General features: G+C 45.6%; 1 protein-coding gene and 1 long non-coding RNA gene across 7 annotated transcripts in view; both read right to left on the bottom strand.

Moving 5' to 3' along the window:
• LOC309519154 overlaps positions 1–25,235 on the bottom strand; it is a 155,484-nt gene that overhangs the window by 54,712 nt on the left and 75,537 nt on the right. The gene's annotated exons all lie outside the window — the stretch shown is intronic.
• Positions 1–25,235, bottom strand: part of PRKAR1B (protein kinase cAMP-dependent type I regulatory subunit beta) — a 121,003-nt gene that overhangs the window by 54,712 nt on the left and 41,056 nt on the right. For all 6 annotated transcript variants that reach the window (XM_082199852.1, XM_082199853.1, XM_082199851.1 and 3 more), the window contains 3 exons: positions 17,452–17,513; positions 15,032–15,078; positions 4,090–4,248 (listed from right to left, as the gene is read on the bottom strand). In XM_082199852.1, the coding sequence (XP_082055978.1) occupies positions 4,090–4,248; positions 15,032–15,078; positions 17,452–17,513 (268 nt within the window). The remainder of the gene's footprint in view (positions 1–4,089; positions 4,249–15,031; positions 15,079–17,451; positions 17,514–25,235) is intronic.

Below are 25,235 nucleotides of genomic sequence, written 5' to 3'. Positions count from 1 at the left end.
CTGTCCCTGTCTATCACATAAGAATGTACAAAGAGCCTGTAGGATCAGACCAATGACCTATCTAGTCCAGCATCTTGTTCCTACAGTGGCCAGCCATATGCCCATGGGGAGCCCAAAAGGAGGACTTGTATGAATAGTCCTTCCAGCAGATTCACGGGACAGATATTATGGGCTGTCCCGTGAATCCGCTGGATGAAATAGCGGAAGAACGTTGCCTCAGGAGAGTGAGGAAAATTCTCAGGGATGATTCACACCCTGGCCGGCACTTTCTGGATCTCCTGCCCTCGGTCAGAAGATATAGAAGCATGATTAGTTGCGCCAACAGGGTAAAGAACAGCTTCTATCCATGGGCTGTTAGGCTGCTGAATGAAAAGATAACAACAGGGCAACTGACTTTCGGGTTTGGTGGGCGTGCGTCAGTAAACGAGGGGAATGAAGACGAAGAGAGCTGAGTGGGGAGTGCTCGTGTAATCTCACTGTATACAAGTTGTACAAGTGACAATAAAGTATTTCAATTTCAATTTCAATTCAATTTCGATTCCAAAGCACACAACAAACCACCTAGTCCCATCAACTCCACCCTCTGTGGTATCTCCTTTTCTTCTCCTCCAATCCGCTCTCCCCCTCTGGCTTGGTTCCCTCTCTGCATCTCATTCTCTCACTCCGGGTTTCCTTTTGCCTCCTCTCCCCTGTTCCCTCTCTCCATCCTCAGAACCCCCTACATCTGTGCTAACAGGAGTTGAGGGGCTGCTTCCTAGAAAGCTGCGCCTTGAATTTGGGAGCTCAACCAACTGAAGCCAGGAGAATGGGGAGAGAAGGCCCAGGTTGCAAATAAGAAGGCGGATCCTGGCAAGCGGGGAGCTGGCTTGAGGTCCCAGTGTGAAGCCCTAGTTAATTCTTATGTAAGCCTGATATTGAATTATGCTTAGAATGGAACATTCTTAGCAGAGCACAAAACAGTCTGTGCGCACACAGCCGCTGAAACAAACGCGTTGCTGATCATGAAACCAAAATACTTCAAAAGACCCTGGCACTATCCGTTCCACGGCGCTAAGTAGAGTTGCAGCAATGGGTTTGTTTTACATCTGAGGGTTTGTTATTCACAGAATCGCAGAGCTGAGAGTTTCTGGGGGCAGGAGGAATTTTTAAAATGTTCTCAAATCCCGAATTCTTTTGAAGAGCGGCTGGCAAAAACAGGGTTTTGGAACCACGTTTCTGAAAAGTGTTGAAGGATTGTTATTTTTTTCAGCATATTAATTTTAAAGATTTCTAAACCACTCTTCTTCGCCCTCCTTCAGCTTTGGCAGACTCAGTCGGCTGTATACAATGCACAGAGTAGACCCACTGAAATGAATGGACATGAGTGGTTCATTCATTTCAGTGGGTATGCTCTGCATAGAACTTAGTTGGATAAACCCCAATATTATTTATATGTTTGACAGCTTCAAGTTGAGGAAACAGTACTGATAGTTTGTGGAGAGAGACTAGCTGACTAACTTGCATTAGTCATGAAGGATGTCCCAATAAGGAAACGTACTCAATCATCCTCAGGGCTGCCTCGCAGATGTGGAGTTGTATGTACGCTACTGGTTATTACACATACACTCAAAAAAAGAGCCCCGCAAAGGTATTCAGGCCATGAGTACATGACTCCTGGATGGATTAGTCAGATGCCCAGTGCGGTAAGTAGCAGGGCCCCCTCAGAGAAGTTATGGCTGACAAGAAAAGTGTTGCACAACATGCTCCATTTGATCTCTCTAAACAACAGCAATAAGTATTTCCCACCTACTGGGTGAGAAAGTGAGTAAAAAAGGAACTAGTAGGAAAAGGGATGGGGGGAAGACCTACTGACTGAGCGGTAGTTTGGGGAGGATGATTAATCAATTTAGAAATGATAGCGGGCGTACAAATTTTAGGAAGAGGTGATGAAGGAAATTTCTGAAATAATAGGTGAGCTGGTGCCTTGAAACCCAAACTGTCTTTTATCCATTTGTGATGGGTTGACTGCGGACTTAATATGTAAGCCACTTACAATTTGTCTGTTAGTAGCTGCTGGCTTAGCCACATCTCAAGGCTGGCTTGGCCAAGTGGCTGATATAGGACATGGAGCCAGGATGTATACAAGGACCCAGGGAAGAGGGATGGGGGCTAGCAAAGGCTACACCAAGTCCTGCTATCTACCCGCTCATTGTGCAAAAACTCACTTAAAGGACCCCTGACCATTAGGTCCAGTGGTGGCCGACTCTGGGGTTGTGGCGCTTATTTTGCTTTATTGGCTGAGGGAGCCGGCGTACAGCTTCCGGGTCATGTGGCCAGCATGACTAAGCCACTTCTGGAGAAACAGAGCAGCACACGGAAACGCCGTTTATCTTCCCGCCAGAGCGGTACCTATTTATCTGCTTGCACTTTGACGTGCTTTCAAACTGCTAGGTTGGCAGGAGCAGGAACTGAGCAATGAGAGCTCACCCCGTCGTGGGGATTCGAACCGCCGACCTTCTGATCAGCAAGCCCTAGGCTCTGTGGTTTAACCCACAGCGCCACCTGTGTCCCAAAAAATCACTTATCCACACATAAAGAATTATGCCCAAACGTCACTATAAGTACCGCAGATTCAGATATCCAAACATTGGGAGTTTGCCCACTTCCTTATTTCCTTGCTTGTTTCTGCTTTGCTGGTGAACGGCAGCCATTTTGGGGCAGAAACCATGCAGGAAACGAGCAAGATTAGACAAAACAGAGAACAGAAGAGATCAGACAAATCAGTGTTTTCCTTGGGCTGCAGCCACTTTAGGGAAAAACCATTGGGGGAAAAGGGGAGAAATGGACAAATCCCAAATCATAAATATTTCCATAGGAAACAATGGAAGTTGTAGACTTGTTATGTGAACATTTGCCTAATAAACGATTTCCCGGCAAACGTTCACATAACAAGTCTACAGTTTCCACAGAACACATATACTGTAAGTGGGACCTGTGTGTATATAAATGCTGGAGGAAACAACAGGCAGAGAGGAAGGGGGGAGGTCTTAAAAAAAGAGGGCTGGAAGAACAAAAATGTGGGGCTGAAGAGGGATAACCCTTTGTGGCCCAAAAGCAGCATATAAATAAACCATAACGAAACATAACATTTCACTTGGCTCCATCAGTATACAAATTTAAGAAATAAACCCGGCAAATTGGTGAGGCAGCAAAGCCCTCTCCGTCGGCCTGGCTGGACCAACCACCATTGGGCTCCTCCTCTCCCAGGAATGCCCCTATTACTGTTTGCAGTACACCCCATGTTCTCTAGCGCAGCTATTATAATGGCAGGCAGGGTGTGGGGAGAGGAAGGACTCTCAATGGATGAGGATAAGGCAACATCAGCCCTTCCAACTGGCCGGCAGTATGGAGTCTCTGGATTGGCCAAGTGTAGCCTAAGTACTATGGGCTGGGCTTTCAGCCTCCACTTGCTCAGTAAAGCTATACAGTGGTACCTCGGGTTACATACGCTTCAGGTTACAGACTCCGCTAACCCAGAAATAGTACCTCGGGTTAAGAACTTTGCTTCAGGATAAGAACAGAAAACGGGGTCCGGCAGCGCGCCGGTGGCAAGAGGCCCCATTAAAGTGGTGCTTCCGGTTAAGAACATTTTCAGGTTAAGAACGGACCTCCGGAACGAATTAAGTACTTAACCCGAGGTACCACTGTACTTGCTGATCTTCAGGTTCCAGCTTCCCACTACTTCCATCCTTTTTGCAACTTCCAGGCTTAGATTTGGGTTTGGTCGCCCACGACGTGATCCCAGCCAGGTCCCGACCGTTTTCCTGCTGGCTACTTTTCTGGAGGCAAAAGGGGAAGGCTGGAAGCATCTCACTTCTCATAAAGACAATATGGGATGGTGCATTCTGTTTACAGTGCCTTTCTCTCCCACAGTAGAAACCCATGCACTGCTGTTGATTTTCCAAGCAGAGCAGACACCAAACCCTCAATTTTCAAAACATTTAACCTCTGTTGTAAAACACTAAAGCACCATATGGGTTTACGGCATCCGTAAAGGAACCAGTGAAATAGCAGCAATAACTTAGGCAAATAATTAGGTTTTAAACCCACCATTAGAATGCGCCTGTAGCTGTCCCTGTCGATACCCCAAAGCTTGAGGTCTGTCTTGGCTTTAACCGTTGCAGCTCTTGGCGTTCCGTAGATGAGGGCGAGTTCTCCAAAGCTTCCTCCTTCTCCAATGCTGGTGACCCATTCTCCATTCACATACACCTGCCAGTGAGAGAAAAAAGCAATGTGAGCATCAGTGATAGCTCAGTTGGTTAGAACACAGTGCTGATAACGCCAAGGTTGCAGGTTTGATTCCCGTATGGGGCAGCTTCATATTCCTGCATTGCAGGGGGCTGGACTAGATCAGGGGTCAGCAAACTTTTTCAGCAGGGGGCTAATCCACTGTCCCTCAGACCTTGTGGGGGACCAGACTATATTTTTTGGGGGGGAAATGAACGAATTCCTATGCCCCACAAATAACCCAGAGATGCATTTTTAATAAAAGCACACATTCTACTCATGTAAAAACACCAGGCAGGCCCCACAAATAACCCAGAGATGCATTTTAAATAAAAGGGCACACTCTATTCATGTAAAAACACACTGATTTCCAGACTGTCCGTGGGCCGGATTTAGAAGGCGATTGGGCCGGATCCGGCCCCCGGGCCTTAGCTTGCCTACCCATGGACTAGATGATGATGATGAAAACAATTTTATTATTTATACCCTGCCCATTTAGCTGTGTTTCCCCGGTGTCCCTTCCAACTCTACAGTTCTATGATTCTATGATAAGAATAATTCATCAGTGTTAAACATATATAGAAGGGGGGACCCCGGGCCTGGCAATCAAATGTGGCCCTCCAGGCCTTTCTATGTGGCTGTCATAACTCCCATCAGGCTTCACTGGCCTTGTTTGGTACCCAGAACGTTTTGGCCTGCCTGGAATGTGTTCCTGAGCTCTGATGCCCCTTACTTTCCCAGATGGAGGCTAGAGAAGGGTGTGTGTGCAGAGGTCAATGTACAAAGGAAACGTTTACATTCATTTCTCTGCCAACTTTTGACATGGACTGAAGAGGAATGGTGGAGATGGCCTCCTCCTTCTCCTGAACCTTCCTGAGAAGAGGAAGATGGTATAGATTTACAACGGTGGTTTGCAGAGGGTCACAGCTCAGAGATAGAAGAGGGGCAAAGCTGGGAAATAACGGGAGAAGCGGAGCAGGAACAGCTGGCTGACGCATTATCGCTAGAGAGCATTCCAGACCCCCCCCCTTCTCCCAGAACACGGAGAGCAATGAAAGTAGGAGAGCAGAGAGCCCAGAGGCAATTGTCCCTAAGCAGACACCGTAAGGGGGGTGGGGCTGTTGACGACGGAGAAGGGAAGGGGGGAAGATATTACTCGAAGCAACGCCATTATCCAAGAGACAGCATTTCTACGGCTCTCTCTGTGAATATTGAATAAAAGACTTGGTAAGAGCTTTTTGTCTTTCCATTACTGGCAGCCTGCCGTGAGGGAGGGGGGTCGGATTCCCTAAAGCCTGACAGCAGCCCTCAGAACGCTACTCAGAAGAGAATGTGGCCCTTGGCCTAGTTCCCCCCCCCCGCCCCACCCAATGTATAGTAGCATAGGCTTTCTCATGTGTTATCCAAAGAAGATTGACAATTGCAAGAAATAGATTCAAACGAGAAAGGGCAATAAGAGATTCAGACCATTGCCTAACCAATGTCAAGCGTTTATCCTTCCAACTTCAATATCCATTTTCTCTTAATTCCCACACCATAGGAATATAATTTGCGAATGTCTGCAAATATCACAGATTTTTCCAAAACAATACCCCTGGTTACCCTTAACTAAATTGGTTTTATTGAGTTAAGGGCAACCAGGGGCAAAAGATAGTGGACCCATTTGAGAAAAAAATTGAGGAAAGTCTTTATTGATGACACAAGTGTAAAGGATAATGCCTCCTCCTTCCCCATCCTTGATGTACACTAGACTATGGGACTTCTGAGTTATCTCTTCATCTCACAACCCTGTAAAGAAGAATTTTGTAATGGAAAACCTAAAGGGGGCAGAACGTATCGAGATTATCTTTATGTATAGCTATTGAGCTGTACAAAGCCTGTTATATTAATAACTTACCCTTTGTATCTGTTTTGTTTTTTTTTAATTTGAATTTTCAAGCAAGTTTAATACACAGATTTTTATTTTATTTTTTAAAAAACCCAATTTAGGAACTTAGTTGAAGGGGAAATGACTGTTCTTCCAAAATACACGTTGCAAAATGCACATTCCAAAAAATAGCTGTCTCCCTCACATGCTATGGGTCTCTGGAAGTCAACAGTCCAGAAACAATAGCTGAGCCATTTCCTTACAGAGTCACTAAAAACAACCGCAGTGATTGGTGGAACAACCTGCTTTGCAGACAGAATTTCAAGTCTTCTTGCTTTTAGTACAAGGGCTGCATTTGCTCTTTGAGTTTCCAGCTCCCTGTGGTGTGTTGGCATCTGAGGGTTTCCCCCAGCGCACCCTCTTTGTAGAGTCTGGCGCGCACAGAACCAAGGGGCAGGGCTGTCACTGTCTTCCTTTTTCTGTTTCGGCAATACTGTCGGACTTGAAAGGAGAGGAGAAGGTAGCTGCAAGGAAGTTTGCAGGAAAACACCACCATTGTGAAACTCAAAAGAAATCCAGCACGGAACAGGGGAAAGATCTTACATAAAAGGGATGCCTTCCTCTCCCCCACCGCACGCCTCTGCTTTATAAACTTCATTAGCAAAGTGGAATTCAAGCAATTGCTGGGGCCGCAGGCACACAGGAAGTTGCTTTATACTGAGTCAAACTTTTGGTCCATCTAGCTTCCTACTGTCCACACTGACGGACAGTAGCTCTCTGAGGTCCAGCACAGGGGCCTTCTGGAGGCTCCCTCATTGCAGGAAGGGAGGTTACAGGGAACCAGGCAGAGGGCCTTCTTAGTAGTGGCGCCCGCCCTGTGGGATGCTCTCTTGTCAGATGTCAAGGAGATAACCTACCCTCGTACCTACGGGACCGCCTCTCCTGGTATGTCCCACAGAGAAATTTACGGTCTGCAAATAAAAACACCCTAAAGATCCCAGGCCTCAGAGAGGTTAGGCTGGCCTCAACTAGAGCCAGGGCCTTCTCGGCCGCGGCTCCAATCTGGTGGAACGCTCTGTCACAAGAGACTAGGGCCCTGCAGGACCTGACATCCTTCCGCAGGGCCTGCAAGACAGAGCTGTTCCACCAGGCCTTTTGTCAGGGCGCAGCCTGACCCCCTCCTCTGGCAATCTGCACAAAACTTTGCTTGATGGTTGCCATTAATTTGATTTTAATTTGATTAATTAATTTTATAATGAATGTTTTACAATGTTGAACCATTTGATTGTTGTTAGCCGCCCTGAGCCCAGCTTCGGCTGGGAAGGGCGGGATATAAATAAAATTTATTATTATTATTATTATTACTCCACAAGCTTCCATTGACAACCAAGGGCAGCGCTGTATCAGGAAGCTTTTAATATTTGATGTTTTGTTATGTTCTTTTATTTTATGTTGGAAGCTGCCCAGAGTGGGCAACAAATTAAAACACAGAATAATAATAATAATAATAATAATAATAATAATAATAATAATAATTTATACCCCGCCCATCTGGCTGAGTTTCCCCAGCCACTCTGGGCGGCTCCCAATCAAGTGTTAAAAACAATACAGCATTAAATATTAAAAACTTCCCTAAACAGGGCTGCCTTCAGATGTCTTTTAAAGATAAGATAGCTGCTTGTTTCCTTCACATCTGAAGGGAGGGCGTTCCACAGGGTGGGTGCCACTACTAAGAAGGCCCTCTGTCTGGTTCCCTGTAACCTCACTTCTCGCAATGAGGGAACAGCCAGAAGGCCCTTGGCACTGGACCTCAGCGTCCGGGCAAAACGATGGGGGTGGAGATGCTCCTTCAGATTTACAGGACCAAGGCCGTTTAGGGCGTCAAAGGTCAGCACCAACACTTTGAATTGTGCTCGGAAACGTACTGGGAGCCCATTCACAGAACACAGGAAAACATCAAACATTAAAAACTTCCTGATACAAGGCTGCCTTCGCATGTCTTTTAAAAGTCAAATAGTTGTTTATTTACAGTGCTACTTTTCTAGAAAAAGCACTGCCATGAACACCTCTTAGAATGGCAATGGCGACCACCTGAGAGGTGCCAGAACTGAGTTCTGGTGAGTTCCATCTAAAATAAAAAGAGCGCAGTTTATTTCCTTGACGTCTGATGGGAGGGCATTCCACAGGGCAGGAGGCACTGCCAAGAAGGCCCTCTGCCTGGTTTTCCTGTAACTTCACTTCTTGCAATGAGGGAACCACCAGAAGGCCCTTGGAGCTGGACTTCAGTGTCTGGACTGAGCAATTGGGGTAGCTATGCTTCTTCAGGTATACAGTGCCAAAGCCATGTAGGGCTTTAAAGGTCAGCACCAACATTTTCAATTTTGCTCAGAAACCACCCTTGCTCCCTTCTCTAGTGACCAAGAAGGAGCGCATAATGCAGCTGTCTGGACGTGTTGTAATTCTCCAGCAATGTGAACTTAAGAACCTGCATTCACTTCCCCAATAAAAATGTCATTTTCTAATATCAGCCTCAGAAATGAGGTGGGAAAGTGTGTTTTGGGGGTTAGAGGAACTAACACAAGTGACCGGAGTGATTGAAACAGGAAAACACTGTACTCAAAGTTTAAAACCTCAGTGCTAGGCCAGACATGACACAGTGAATTTTGTTTTCGCGATGATGACAAAGTGTATTGATGATACATGGCCCTGTCATCCTGTCCTCTGGGCTGAAAGTTCAGCCACGCTAAGTTTACTTGCAAATCTGCCTTTTTTTAAAAAAAAAGGAGGAAGAATGAAACATTGTCCACGTGGAAGAAGTCTATTTAAGGTCCCAGCTTATTTTAGCCTTCTGGTTTCCTGAGAAAGAATGAAGAAAGGTGAAAAATATCAGCCAAAGGGAGCACTCCCCCCCCACACACACATACACCTAGAGACAGGGTGTGAGGGAAAGTTTTAAGAAATCTGCTTCTTAAGAGATGGAAAGGACACATGCACACCAATTTAAGTAATGTAAGAGATCGAATTTGTTATTTGGAGTAGAGCTGTGTTGGGTTCAGTGGTAAAGCACATGATTTGCATGTATTAAGCCTGAGGTTCAGTCCTTGGCTTCTCTATTTAAATGGGTCTTGGGGGAACCTCTGTCAATGATATGGGAGAGCCATTTATTGCCAGTCAAAACGCTGGACTAGACCAAGGCAGGATAAAAAAATATATATCTGACAATTTTGTTCTTTCAATTTATCTCCCCTATCCCGCCGCAATCTGCAGCAATTTATCATTAGTGTCTTCTTTTTAATCCTCATGAAAATTCATGGGCATTTTTAGTGCGAATTTCTCTGAACAGGCACATTTTCGCAAAGCAATGTTACCCAAACATAATGCATTTTTTAATTAATTTATTTTTTGCAGGTCATTTTCACCAACATGTGCATTTTTATGCACACTTTACTCTAATGTGTGCATTTGGGCACACATGACCTGGGGTGGAGAATGGCATTGCAAAACTCGGAGAAGTGCAAATTTCAAAGGGTGGCTTGCTTCGGTTTGCATAGTGTCTGGAAAGCATAAATTAGGTAGGTTCACCTTTAAATGCAAACTGAATCAGATTTCTCCCCCTTCCCACCCCTCTGCGACTCCAGCTACAAAGGCTGTTCCTGCAGCTGCCCAGAGGCTCCCAGGGTGGGGTCTTGTTTAGCTGCTGTAGCTGGGGGCAATGTTTAGTTTTGGTTAAGGCGTATTATTTTTGCTGCTATTTCAGTGGGTTGTGTTTTCTTAATTTTTTACTTCTGTTGTTAGCAATAGTATGAATAATTTGTGCATTGTTCAATCTAAGTGTATATCTATTTAGATGCTTTGATTAGCCTATTAATACTCATGCCCGTGGCTATTTAAACTTTGCTATGCCTTGCAACTTAAACGTTGAGGAAGGTTTATATTTTGTTATGTAAACTCTGGTGATGTAGTGAGCTGCTCTCATAGATTCATAGAACTGTAAATTTGTAAGGGACCTGAAGGGTCATTTAGTCCAGCCCAGCCATCCAACCTCTGCTTTAAAAACTCAGATGAAGGAGATCCCACAGCCTCCTGAGGAAGCCCGTTCCAATGTTGAACAGTAACTCCTTTCTTGTCTCCTCTTTTCCCGGCTAAAATACCCAGCTACTTCGACCGTTCTTCATATGGTGTGGTTTGTACTGTAGTTATACAAGCAAACAGTTGATGGTGATGATGAAAAAGAAGAGAGTGAGAGGTGATATGATATAGATTCAAAAATCTAAAGGGCTGCCACATGGAAGATGCAGCAAGCTTGTTTTCTCCTGTGCCAGGGGGTTGGATCTGAACCAATGGTTTCAAGTTATAAGAAAATAAATTTCAGCTCAAAATCAGGAAGAACTTTCTGACTGTAAGAGCTGTTCTACAGTGAAACGGCTAAGCGTTATTTTCTTTTTATGCAGGGAAGAAAAGGGGGAAAGAGCAAGGCTTGTAAAATGAAAGTAACCAACAGGAAGGAGGTTTATATTTGGAAATATAGATCTGGGACTCCTCCCCCCCCCATCAAAAACACACACTTTGGAGCAGGTACTTTCAGAGGGTTTTTTTTTTTTACTGGAAGCCCATCATTTATGTTTCACCAGATACGTTGAGGCAGGTCGCCAGGCTTCATGAGGAAGCGATGCGACTGCCTAACCACCAAGACGGAAAGATACTTAAGCTGCTCCTCTATCTAGATTTTCTGGATTCAGAGACTTTTGAATGTGAATAAACAAGGTGGCTGGAAGATCAATTGTAATAGCAAAGTAGCAGGCTTCCTAGGGATGGAAATGGGGATGCAACAGGATCTGACCGCCCCCCCCCCCCTAAACACACACACACACACACAGAGAGAGAGAGTGCAGTCTTTCTCTCCTCTTTCCAGGGCAACCCAGGACTCAAAAGAACACAGTCAATGGATCATTCTGCGTAAAAGCCAAGGGCAGCTCATTTAAACATATGCAAATCAGGCTTAGCGGAAAAAGTTAACCTATGTATGTACGCAGGCGGAATACTGTCAAGAAGAACAACAACATTTTTATTCACAGTATTCTGTGAGTAATAGCATCCAGTTGCGAGAGGGGCCATTGTCAGCAGTTCAAGTGAAGCCAAGTGTGTTATGCAGTGTGGTGTAGAGGTTAAAGTGTTAGACTAGGACCTGGGAGACCAGGGGAAGAATTCAACATCACACTAAGGCAAATGTGTTTCATCAGAAGGCTAGATGGAATGATTCCCCCCTCTCCTCTCCAAGCATGGTTATGGGGGGCCCTCCCCCCGCTGATTAGAGGTACATGGGGGGGCAGAGAGGGAGAATGGCAAGCACCATTCTGCAAACATATGAGACTCTTGCAGATGGAGTTCGTTAGGGCTCAAATCCCCACTAGGTCATGAAGTTTGCTGGGTACCTAAGACCAGATTGAATTATGGTGCTGGAGGAGACTCTTGAGAGTCCCATGGACTGCAAGAAGATCAAACCTCTCCATTCTTAAGGAAATCAGCCCTGAGTGCTCACTGGAAGGACAGATCCTGAAGCTGAGGCTCCAATACTTTGGCCACCTCATGAGAAGAGAAGACTCCCTGGAAAAGACCCTGATGTTGGGAAAGATGGAGGGCACAAGGAGAAGGGGACGACAGAGGACGAGATGGTTGGATAGTGTTCGCGAAGCTACCAGCATGAGTTTGACCAAACTACGGGTGGCAGTGGAAGACAGGAGTGCCTGGTGTGCTCTGGTCCATGGGGTCACGAAGAGTCGGACACGACTAAACGACTAAACAACAACAAGACCAGATGCTCTCTTTCAGCCTAACCTACCTCTCATGGTTGTTATGAGGTTAAAATGAAGAGAAGGAGGAGCATATACACCACCTTGAGCTCCTTGGAGGAAAGGTGAGAGAGAAATGGATGCATGGATGGATGGATGGATGGAGGGATGGATGGATGTATCCTAGATCAGGCTATTTGTCCATCTAGTCCAGGAGAACGAACACATGGTGCTTGTCTTATACTGAGTCAGACCACTGGTCCATGTAGCTCAGTACTGTTTTCACAGACTGGCAGTGGCTCCCTAGGGTCTCAGGCAGCGGCTATTCCTAGCCCTACCCGGAGATGCTGTTGTTTGAACCTGAGACCTTTTGTAGGCAAAACATGTGGTCTATCACCAAGATATGGCCCACTCTGCACAATGCTGACAGATGACAGCCACACAGAGTGGCAAAAGCTCAGCAGCATAGTATATGCTCAGGATCCATCCCTGCAATGTGTAGTTTGACCAGTGGTCACATCCGCACTGTCCGTTTAAAGCTCAGGGCTTTCCCCCAAAGAATCTTGGGAACTGTAGTTCATTAAGGGTGCTGGGCATTGTAGTTCTGTGAGGAGAAAACCAGAGCTTCTGGGGTAGTTTTATTTTTATTAGGGTAGTTTTAGTTTTATTATGGGGTGTGCTTAAATATGGATGGGGTGTGCGCAGTGCCAGATTTACGTATAAACTAAACAGGGTATAGCTTAGGGTCCCACTCTCTTGGGGGCCCAAAAAAAAATTAAAGGGAAAAAAACCTGGATGTACATTTCCAAAATATAAGATAAAAAAACAAATAAAAGAAAACCTACATACAGCAACAGTGATTTGTGTTGTGTAGGCTCCTATTTTGTTATGTACAAATGGCTTTAGATACCTATTAGGTCCATAAATTACCATATCGCATATATCCAACACAAAAAACAGTGACAATTTGTTGTTGACAAAGGACAGCTGGACATATAAAGGGCCCCATTACCTTCAGTAGCTTAGGGCCTCATCAAAGCTAAATCCAGCCCTGGGTGTGCACAGCCTTAGGTTCAGCAAGAGATGGAGTCTGTGGGGATGAGCTGAAGGCTTTGTAGAAAGTGCACTTTTTTGAGGAGAGTTTTGGAGGCGGCTAGTGGCAGTAGACCTTGAGAGAAGGAGCAAATGTGCACCGTTTCTTAGCGTGCACAATTTGACCTGCCTTGGCACAGGATCTGGGGGTACCTAGGTGCCAGATTTTGATGCCTGTCCCCTTACTGCAGGGCAGAATAGATACCCGGCCATGCTCAAGCCTCCGCAAGCCTGTTGGCTGCTAAGGTGCCACTAAGTTTTAAAAATAAAGCCAACGTTACCACACGTCTATAAACACTGCAGTTGTGATAATTGTCAAGTTTTGCCTCTCCTCCTTGACCTGCCGATGTGGCATTGCTACCTTCCTTGATAGGAACAATGAGTCACACGGATTTCCTGAGGAGTGACTTTCGGAGTGTGAGGTTTTCGATTCCGAACAATGCCAATTAGACGGTCCCCTGACACAAACAAGCACTTTTTTAAAAAGAAGAAGAAGATGCCTCTCACTAAAATAACTGCAAGGAGCTGCTGGGCAGCTTAAAATACACCGCTTGCTTCTTGAAATAGAAGAGGGATGGGAAGAGACTTTCCGCATCAGATAACCTGATCCCTGTGTCCCTAAGATTAGCCAGTACTGAAATAAGCCACACACACACACACACACACACACAAAAATCACATTTCCAAAGCTTACTTTTAAAAACTACAAAGAGGATTTCAGAACAACAACCTCAAGCATCTGATATTCTAGATGATTGTTAACAGCAGCAACAAACACCCACCAGGTTCTGCAACAAAAAGTTGCAGAGTGGAATGCTCCCTGGTTGGCATTCCATCTACTCCATTGTGTTCCCTTCCCTTCATTTTTTTAAAACAGCCCATCATCATCTCATGACCTCTGGGCATGTTCTGTACATCATGGGATTTGGGGGTTCTTGCCCTCCACAAAAAATAAAAAGGACCACTCTCCTGAATCTATTTATGCTTGCTCCAGACTGGAGAGGGTTAAGGGGATCTCTGCTTGTATCCCAACGTCATCCCTTAACAGATGCACAATCCAACCTGTGTGTGTGTGTGTTTCTAAAGTCCCTAAGCAGGTTTCCCTATTTGCAATGCTATCTCCCTGAATGGCATGGGACAGAACTTTTGGGTGCCCAGGCATCTATACAGCCAGGACGAATCTCGCATCTGCTTGATGAAAGGGCTCCCTTTGCAAGCACTTCCAATTCAAGGTTTAGCCCTTCGGGAGCAAGTTCTGAAGAGCACAGTGAGATTCCTGAAGATGAAACCATCAGCCCGAGGCTGCCGCTCTCGTCCTCTATGGGAAGAGGCAAGCTACACGTAAACTAAACTGGGTGATTACCGAAAATAGTCTGCTCTCCTTTCTCGCGGCCCCTCGGGTGCATTCCATCTTGATAGCCTTCCATCTTGATCATCCAGTGGCAAAATGTCTTGCCTACAGGTGTGGTTAATATGGCTTCTAAAGTAATTTGTTTGCATATGATACCCCATTAACCTACTTCACGCGGACAAATAAGCTTGGCTCACGAACTGTGCCGCGTGGGAAAATTGCTTCTTGCAAGCCAAGTCAGCCCCGAAGAGCTGCTCCCTTTCGGACTAGAACCTATTGTGGAAGCAAGGTTTTTAAAACTGAGCTGGGTGGACATATGGGAAGAGGAGAAGTATTTTTTAGGGCACCATGACTTGGTTCGAACATAATACGAATGGCTCATCCACACTGAAGTTAAATGTGCCTTTGAAATTGCTTCTCTCTCTCTCTCTCTCTCTCTCTCTCTTTTACAGGAGCTACACAATGTCCAGCACATGCAAGTGGCAACACTTTGTCCCTGCAGACATGCCAAGGATGACTGGAGCCACTGCCAGTCAGTGTAGGCAATACTAAGTGGACCAGGAGGTCTGAGTATAAGGCAGTTTTTCTCTGTTCCTGAGGTAGCATGAATAAGATCTGAAGGGAAACCACAAAATTCCATCAGGTAAGAGGTGAATTCGCACTTACATCCACTTCTCCTTGGTCGATTACGTAGAAGTTGTCTCCTTCGTCTCCTGCAAGGAAACAAAAACAAGTTTTGATCGTTTTCACAAACCGTTTCCAAAATGGAGACAGCAGACTCTTGCGCAGACTCATGGAACCAGGCAAGAGCTCCCATTTCCAACTTGTGTATTTGGTTATTTCAAAATACCACCTTATATATTCATGATCAACAGGATATCGCTGGAAATTAAAGTATTCCTGCATTTTACTGCATAGCCATCTGGCAAGTAAGCGCATGACATGATGAACTGCCAAGTATATTAACTCTCATTAACACATCTTCAATTTCAGCTTTCCTTATTAATTCTGTTTCTAGCAAAGATACTCAGGCAGCTTTTCTCAAGTGAATTAAGGCCAGCACTACAGAAAGCTCGTGTTTAGAGTGCCAGACCTAGGACCTGGGAGACCAGGGTTGAAATTCACACAGAGCCCTGAAGCTCACTGGGTATTCTTGGGCCAATCCTTGCCTCTCAGCCCAATCTGCCAGGGTTGTTGTGGAGAATAAACATGAAGGCGGAGAATGGTGAACACTACCTTCAGCTCCTTGGAGAAGGAGGTGGGGTGTAAATGCAATAAATAAATAAAATAAATAAATACATGCTACACTTCTGGCTGGTGCCTTCAAAGCCCATAGGTCACTTCTCCTGGGAAGGCGATTCTTCCACCAAATAAATGGCGAACAGGTGGAACTAAACCTCCTTCTCAGTCATCACTTTCTCCATCCAACTGCTCTCCCTACACTTTCCCAACAGTCTAAGTCAGTGGTTCTCAAACTTTCTTCTCTGGACCACAATTTCAGAATGAAAATTTGCTCACATCATGCCAATTTTTTAATTGACAAGAAATACATTGGGGGGGGGGGGAGGACAAATAAACAACTCCTAGCAGTGCTTGATGGTGTTATAGAACACAACTACTTTAGAATACGGTCATGGGACATCCAGAAAATATAAAACAATGCAGCTACATAAGAACATGAACCATTCCCAAAATATAATTTTAAACTAGCCTCTTAAAATATAATTTTAAACTAGTTTCTTAGATATGTACCTTAAGCATGTGTACAAACTCGATGAGTGGTGCGAGCTTGCTTTTGCTGGGTAATCTTGTTTATATTAGGTCTAATTTAAGACCAAAAAAATGTGCATCTTCTCCTCAACACAAAGAAAGCTTTCTCTTTTCTCATCTTTCATATTTGTCAGAGTTGAAAATCCCTGCTCACAACAACAGGTTGAGCAGAACTGTAGAGCAGCCAGAGGCGTGGATACTGTCCCTGGTTGTATATCCCAACAAAATTATTTTGATACTATACTACACTACGTTGAAATGTTCAAATGCCTATTTGATTGTCCTTGAGCCTTCACACCATCTTCTCCTGCCAAACCCTTTGAGAACCATTGGCCTAGGTTCTGGACCAAGACTGGAAGACCTGTAGCATGTTTCTTTCTTTCTTTCTTTCTTTCTTTCTTTCTTTCTTTCTTTCTTTCTTTCTTTCTTTCTTTCTTTCTTTTTACAAACAACCAAAACCCAACAGTGAAACCCCCCAGGCGGCTGATACATTGAGCATACATAATCAATAATAACATATTCAAATCGACCATATGCACAATTCTGTATACATTTACACTCCTCGCTCCACAAGGTTTATTTAACTTTTAACAATTTAATTTCCCCAAATTGTTCAAATCTACCCAAATAATTCAGTATCTTCTCAAACCAATCCTCCTCTTTCTCACTGACCTTAAACCCTTTCATTCTGTGCATCTTCACAGTTAGATATTCTAAAATTATAATATTATTCAATTTTTTCCTCCATTGGTTCTCCCCTAGCTCTTCTGCATTTTTCCAATTACTCGCTATAACCTGTCTGGCTGCAGTTACCATCAATTTTACCCATAACTCGGTGCTACTCAGGCTAATAAGAACCATTTATTTAGATATTTCCACCTTCCTACCCACAATTTCCAATACTTCTATACCAATCTGTTTCCAAAATTCATTAACTAATGGACAATCCCACCACCTGTAGCTTGTTGTTGAGCTTCAGCTCGAATCAACTTCATTCCCTGTGGCCAATGGTCAAGGATTATAGGAGTTGCACTACAGCAACTCTTGGAAGACCCATTTCCCATCCCTGCTCTAGACCCAGAAAACCCCGATGGGTGGCAAGTGGCTGGAGGAGGAGTTGGAAGAAGAGCAGAAGGCATGGGAAGGTCTACGTTCCTGTTACCCACTAGAGAAGTCACTCTTTCAGCCCCCCCCCCTTTTGTAGAAGAGAGGCAGGGGCTGAGCTCCAAGGTCACAGCATTTCCCCCCAAACATGGATGTTCATGGAGCAATGCGTTTCACGCTTCCACCAGACATATGCAGGGTGGGATGCTTACCCTGTTGTATGACAGTCTCTCCAGCAATGTGTGTGACAGGGAACATGGCATCAAATATGTCACTGTAAAAGAGAAAGAGACCTATTTAGACATCTTTGTCCTGCTTGAAAGCCCTCAGTTCCCCATGATGTGTGGATTCTTCACATTCAGCATGTAAAGAAGCTGGCATGTTGTTTAAGGTCGCTTATTTGCGGTAACTTAATGCAGAGCAGTTCACACACACACACGGAAAACTGTCAAAATGAAAAATAGTGATTTAGGACAGCTCCTAAACATTATAAACAGCAACAACAAAACAATGAACTAGGCAATTAACATTGGTCCTAGTAACATAAATAATCATTGAAGTTTAACAATAATAATTTAATAATAAGAATAAGTAATTGGAGTTAATTGGAGGTAGGCATCGATGAACCCTTTTGTTTATGTATTTAAGACTACAATTTGTGGAGATTCATATTCATATCTTCTCATACAACTGAGAACGGATGGTAGCTAATCCCTCTCTTTCTGCTTTTCCGGACTTCTTTGAACATCGCCTGTTCTTGTTCCAATTTATTTTCTTTCCCCCTTGTTTAACCCAAGTGATTTTGCTCAGGAGTTGTCAGTTCCCATAATTTAATAAGCTATCCCCTTAGACAGGGACATTCTCTCTCTTCCCCCCGCCTCCCCCGGTATTTTGCATATAAAATCCTTGCCGCTAAAAGCATATGAAATAATAATTTCTCTCTGTGTCTTTGGGAACCATGACAGCGAATGCCTCTTTACAGCCTTTAATGACATTCTCATACAAGGAGAAATGTGAACATTTTCAAAACTTGAAATCCTGATGAATGCTGGGATTTCCATGAGTCAGCCCACACAGTTCATAAGAGGGCTGGGCCTACTCAGTGCCAGTGGCAGCTGCCCATTGGGAATGATTGGGCAGAAGGCTGGTAGGCCAACAGTAGGGGGTGCCAGAGCCAATGACAAATGTGCTAATTCTTGCCCCCCATCGTCCTCCCTGCTGAATTCTAATCCCATACAGTCATACCTCATGTTACGTCCGCTTCATGTTACGTTCTTTCAGGTTACATCCCTCAGCGACCCAGAAGTACCGGAAAGGGTTACTTCCGGGTTTCGCCGCTCGCGCATGCGCAGACACGCAAAATGATGTCATGTGCAGAAGCGGCAAATCACAAGCCACGTGTGCGAAGACACGCCACTGCAGGTTGCGCTCTTTTCATGTTGCAAACGGGCCTCCGGAATGGATCCCGTTTGCAACCTCAAGTTAAGTACTTAATTCGTTCCGGAGGTCCGTTCTTAACCTGAAACTGTTCTTAACCTGAAGCACCACTTTAGCTAACGGGGCCTCCTGCTGCTGCTGCGCCGCCAGAGCACGATTTCTGTTCTCATCCTGAAGCAAAGTTCTGAACCTGAAGCACTGTTTCTGGGTTAGCGGAGTCTGTAACCTGAAGCGTATGTAACCCGAGGTACCACTGCACTGTTTTATACTGCAGAGGTTCTGGCTTATTTTTCTCTTGCTTTTGTTGCGCTATAGCCCTTCCAGACAGCGATAATTTAGTAACATTGGGGAAAGATAACAGAACAACGAATAAAGCAAAATAAATCCACCACTAAGGCAGTATTATTGTGTCAATGAAATATTGCAGAACACATGCACAATAAAACACCAGTGGCTAAAGACATACTTAATACTATGCGCTTCAAGAAGAACTGTCCAATTGCTTCCTACTGAAGCAGCACACAGAACAACAAGGTGTTGCAAATTCATTTATTGCCACAGGGCGCAGAGAGAAGGTACATTGTGGGATGCAGAGGGCGGCTGTGTGCACACCATACATTTAAAGCACATGCTTCCCCCAAATAATATTGGGAACTGTAGTTTGCCTCACAGAGCTACAGTTCCCAGCACCCTTAACAAACGACAGTTTCCATTATTATTTGGGAAGGTCGTGTGCTTTAACTGTATGTTTTAAGTTTAAAAGGTGCATAAAAAAGCATTATTATATGAAGTGAGAGAGGGAAGGGGGGTCAGAGAGATCTGTGATGGATCAGAGAAATGAGACTGCCTGCTCCAGGGTGCTGTGGCAAACAAGAAGTTAACAAGGCATGGGATAATGAGTTTAAAATGATAATAAAAATGCTTTCTGGTGATTAATGCAGTGGTGCAGCCCCCTTGAGTTAATATTGTTTTAATGGCCTTTGGAGTGATTTGAGTTGCGCACCCCTGGTGTACAGCACATTCCTCAGCATGCCACATGAGCAAGGAGAACAAAGGGAATTCTTATAATAATAATAATAAATAAAAAAGATTCACCCAAATTGCCGGGAGGTCAGCAACTAACCTGTGGCAACTTTTCGCTCCCATATATGGGAAACTGAGCATTGCAAAATCCCATTATTAGCTTATTTCCTGTCCAGCAGTTCCAAAATTCACTCGCTCAGGCTTGGATCTAGGAAACACCCGGTCATAAAGTTGAACCAAAGCACTATCGTTTGCTCCTGAAAAGTTATATTTTCGCCGGAGAGCCTCTGTTTGATTCAGAGGCAGAGAGGGACTCGGCTAGGGGAGTGGCTGGCAGGCTCAAGGCTGCCCCCTGCTGGGGAAGCCACTGTGGGGATTGGGATGCTTCTGTAGAGGTGGCCAAGGGGCCTCCGGGAATTGATGGCCTCACTGCATCCAGCTCCCATTCCAGATGTGGCCAATGAAGATGTGAGGGGATGAGATGGAACGTGCTCATAAGGCTTTCTTTGCCGACTGGAGAGTACGCCCCAATTTCATGGCTATCATTGGCTAACAGTCATGATGGCTATATATTACCTCAGGCGGCACAGGACTCTGAACGCTGGAGAACATGATGGGATAAGGCTACTGCATTCCTGCCCTGCCTGTGAGCAACCCACAGGCATCTGGATGGCCACTGTGGCTTTATTTTCTTCCTATGTGGGGCTGCTGAAAGGAGGAACGTGTTCAAAGTCACCACAGTCCTTATTTTGAAGTGCCCCTCGGAGCCAATGTTTTGCCCCCTGTCTCTGGTTGGTAGGCCTCAGGGCTCTTGTTTGAAACAAAACGAAGCGGATCTAGTGACTCTGAAGGAAGGCCGGCCCTACCATTTGACAGGTGTGCAGCTGCGACCTCAGGCAGCGAATGTTGGGTGTCTTGGAAAGGCTTCCCTTGGGCCTGTTCCGGAGTCTCCAGCTGCTACAAGATGCTATGGTGAGACTGTCAATGGAGCAAGATTGGCGCCAGCACGCAACTCTGGTGATCAAAAGTCTGCACTGGCTGCCCATACACTGTTGGACCAGGTTAAAAGTATCTGAACAGTGATACCTCAGGTTACATACGCTTCAGGTTACAGACTCCGCTAACCCAGAAATAGTACCTCGGGTTAAGAACTTTGCTTCAGGATGAGAACAGAAATTGTGCTCCGGTGGCGTGGCAGCAGCGGAAGGCCCCATTAGCTAAAGTGGTGCTTCAGGTTAAGAACAGTGTCAGGTTAAGAATGGACCTCCGGAACGAATAAAGTACTTAACCTGAGGTACCACTGTATTCATTTACAAGGACCTCCAGCATCTTGAGTCCCAACCACACGAGATCCTAGAGCCCAAAAGACACACATATTCAGCGTTGTGCTCCCACGGCACCCAAAAACACGCATTTTGGGGTGCCATGCGAGATCGTTTCCCCGAAAAAGCACTCCCCCAGGAGAGAAGCGCTTTCTTCTGGGCGAGACCTCAGCACAAAATCCTGCAGTATCGCAGCACCCAAAATGGCCGCCGTGCTGTCATGTGAGAAAACGGGATGCCCCGTTTTTCCCAGGACACTTGACAACTTGGGTCCAGAATATGTCGAGGACTGCCTGATCTCTTATAGCCCTGCCTGATCACTGAGATCTTTTGAGGCGTGACTGTTAGTGGATCCCCCATGACACAGATGCACAGCTCGGATCCAACAGTAGTTGCGCGCTCAATACTGTGGGCCCAATTTATGGCCAGGTGTGCCCCCCCCTTGAACCTCCAGCACTTCTGGATAATCTTTCATCTTATTTCCAGCAGGTTTTAAACTGAATTCTGATTTTAGAGTTTTACCTCATTTTAAGTCGTATTGTATCGGGTCTCCTTTGATGAAGTGACATAAAAATTGTCGAAATAAGCAGTAACGTAGAAGGCATAAATAAAAGGCACGCGATTGTTAGTCACAGAGAGCATTGTTGTATTTTTACCAGCAGGGAAGGAGAAAACTGCCTCTGAAGTTTTCTGCTGAGGGTTAGTAGCTAAGGATACTATGGGAGTGCGCAGGACGAAGCACTATTTGTTTTACGTCAGGCGAGAAGATGCCTTGGGCTGGCCTTGGCCTGAACTCTGCCCAAACTTGCTCCAGAATCTTCTGCAGTGCGGAAACACAGGGCTTCCTCAGCTGAGACAACCCTTTGTAAACAAAATTCTCTGAAAGTCTGAAAACCGCTAGGCAAACATTGGCGTAGGAGCTTATGGCTCCACGGCCGAGTTCTCTGTGAAGGAATGGTATATCTTTTGTGAGAGCAATGCCCTTGTTCAGTGTTTCTTTCTTTTCATACATATATTTTTTTGAAAGCTGACGTCTTTAGCTCATGGGGGGGGGGGAGGTAGGGAAGTGCCTGTCACAAATTCATAATTTAAAAACCATTATAATCCGTAGATTAAGGCTTGACAGACCCGACAGGTGTTCTGTATTTTCCTTGCTCTGCTGAACTTTTATTACCCAAGACAAAGGACGTGCCTCCAGGCACCCAGCACCCTCAACTGAGCCCACAAGGAGAGCACCTCACAGGAGGTGGGGTGGAGCAGGAGCAGTCAAAGCCGCATGTTTATTTGTCCTTTTGTTTATTTATTACCTCTGTTTGTTATTATCCCGCCTTCTGAGCCAAAGGATTTTCGGAACAGCATGTGAAGATGAAGTTGAGAAGGGCAAACAATGTCAAACACATTTTAAAGGCTGCCGTTCCAACAATCCCGGGATAAAAACCAAAAGAGCACAGATTCGAAGGAGACAGAGGGCCCTATTTCAACCTTCGACTCATTTGTGCAAGGGAAATTGGGGGGGGGCGCTGCGGGTGAACCCCACACCCAAGCATCTTTAAAGGTAAAGGTAAAGGTACCCCTGCCCGAACGGGCCAGTCTTGACAGACTCTGGGGTTTGTGCGCCCATCTCACATTTATTGGCCGGGGGCCAGCGCTGTCCGCGGACACTTCCGGGTCACGTGGCCAGCGTGACAACGCTGCTCTGGCGAGCCAGAGCCGCACACGGAACGCCGTTTACCTTCCCGCTGGTAAGCGGTACCTATTTATCTACTTGCCCCCGGGGGTGCTTTCGAACTGCTAGGTGGGCAGGCGCTGGGACCGAGCAGCGGGAGCGCACCCCGCCGCGGGGATTCGAACCGCCGACCTTTTGATCGGCAAGCCCTAGGCGTTGAGGCTTTAGCCCACAGCGCCACCCGCGTCCCTCAAGCATCTTTACAGCCCTCCAAAAGCTGATGGGAAACTGCTAAATCAGGCAGCTTCCTGGACCTGTGAAGGCTCCCAGTGCAATTTACAACCCTGTGTATGTATTATTATTTAGAAGAATTATATACCGCTTAATGAAAAAGGTGGGGTACAGAGTCAATAAAAATGAAATAAATAAAATTGAGTGGGAAAGTGCTGGCGCCTCCTAGTCAGCCAATCTCAGAATAAAATACTGGACCTAATAAGCTGGTGATCAGATCCTGCAAGGCTCGCTGTACATTCTTATGTTCTCTCCCCTCTGTGGACCTCAGGACCAAACAGCCTGGATACCTCAGTTGGTTAGAGTGTGGTGCTGATAACGCCAAGGTTGCAGGTTCAATCCTGTAAGGGATATGTCATAGGCCAGGGATCAGCTTCACCTGTTGAGCAGCAGCCTGAAGGAGCAGGAAGCAGAGTGACTCCACCTGCTGCTGATCAGCTTTCTTGCTCCTGATAAGAACCAGCTGGCTCCAGCTTTCTTATGCTGGGTTTCCAGCCTCAGTCAGTTGCTGGAAACAAAATTTGTCGTTCCTGGCCAGACCTTGCTGCTTCTTGCGACCTTGGATTCTCAGCTTCCTTGACCCCTGGACTGTCTGATTGCGTGAACTGAGATACTCCTGACCTTAGGACTGGACTGAACCTGGCATATGGACTCTGCCCCCAGGCCAGTACCCCCCTGAGACTTGGCTGGTTGGCTGGCCTCGCCTGCCACTGAGCTCTGCTGTGTCTGAGCAGCGTGGGACTACAACAGGATAGCTGCATATTCCTGCAGTGCAGGGAGTTGGATGAAATGTTCCTCATGTTCCCTCCCAAATCTGTAATTCTATGATCTAGGAAACTACCATCCTGTTGTGCAGAGCTCTGCTGGTCCATTCTGCCTGGCTTCATACTGTAATCAGAAAACCTTCCCAAAGTCCCTGCGAGGAGGAAGAGAGGTTAAGTGCAGGAATTGCTGAGTGCTTTTTTGATACCGTGCTCTACCACGATACATCAAATTCTAAGCAAAAAAAGAAAAAGGTACAAGCATGTAATGTTAAGGTTCGTGTTAGCTAGATGAGCAAAAAGAAGATGGGAGAATTTGTTCAGACACGAAAGTTTTATCTACTGGATAATGACCAAAAATACCCCAGCTGCCTTCTCTAAGAAAATCAAATTTTAGAAGATTTTTCTTTTCTTTTTTAATGGCTGTGGCTATCAAAGACTTGCTGCAGGTTTTAACATGCAGAGAGCCCTGAAAGCTACTGAAGTTTCTTCTAGAGTTATAAATACCATCTCTGTCTTGTAACGCATATAGTCATTCATACTTAAGCAAAGAGGACTGGAAGACTCTGTGTACAAGAAGTGTGTAAATGACGGCACATTAGCTCACCTGGAGAGGTATTTTGGCATCCGTTCCAGAAGGCTCACGACACATTTCTCCTGAGTAAGACTTTTAAATCCCAGTATCACTTCTTACTAAGAAATCCCAGCAGTTCCAGGCCTCCCGTGTGTTTGCCTACACTCGGTTAAGTAAATATTGCTGATGCTCCTTTTCAAAAGCTTCCTCTGGTCTTTCATGCTGAACACTACAAAGTAGGAAACGGCCCGCCTCCTTGTGTTTGTCTGTAATAAGCTGGCTGCCGATGTCTTCAAATGATAACAACCAGCTCTGAGCAAACATCACAGGCATCCTTCACAGCAAGGACAATGGACGTTGCCACCCCACAAACCACTTAATCCTGAACTTTTGTACTCGACGCTGCCTCACTCCGTTGGGCTCAAACCTGAGGGCCGGTTCACCCAGGTAGATACGTCACTTTGTTCCTGGATTGTTAAACAGTCATACCTCATGTTATGTTTGCTTCATGTTACATTCTTTCAGGTTACGTCTCGCGGTGACCCGGAAGTACCGGAAAGAGTTACTTCCGGGTTTCGCCGCTCGTGCATGCGCAGAAGCGCTAAATCATGTTTCGCACATGTGCACAAGCGCCAAATCGCGCCGCGGACCTGCACAGATACGGCGCTTCAGGTTGTGCTCTTTTCATGTTGCGAACGGGCCTCCAGAACGGATCCCGTTCGCAACCAGAGGTACCACTGTATTCACTTATGGGTGGCATCTGAATGCACGAATTTTATACACTGAAAAGTGTTGTTTGAGGGGATGGAAAAGCTGTGTGTGTGTGTGTGGGTGGGTGGGTGGGTGGGTGGTTGGGTGGTTTGTTTCATGATGGCCTATTCGCATAGCCTGAGGATTAAATTCAGCCCTGAATGACTTGGGA

Source organism: Podarcis vaucheri (genome assembly GCF_965113315.1).
Source record: "Podarcis vaucheri genome assembly, chromosome: 14".
Classification (NCBI taxonomy): domain Eukaryota; kingdom Metazoa; phylum Chordata; class Lepidosauria; order Squamata; family Lacertidae; genus Podarcis; species Podarcis vaucheri.
The sequence above is the reverse complement of the archived record's forward strand: the minus strand, read 5'-3'. Positions and strand labels throughout refer to the sequence as shown.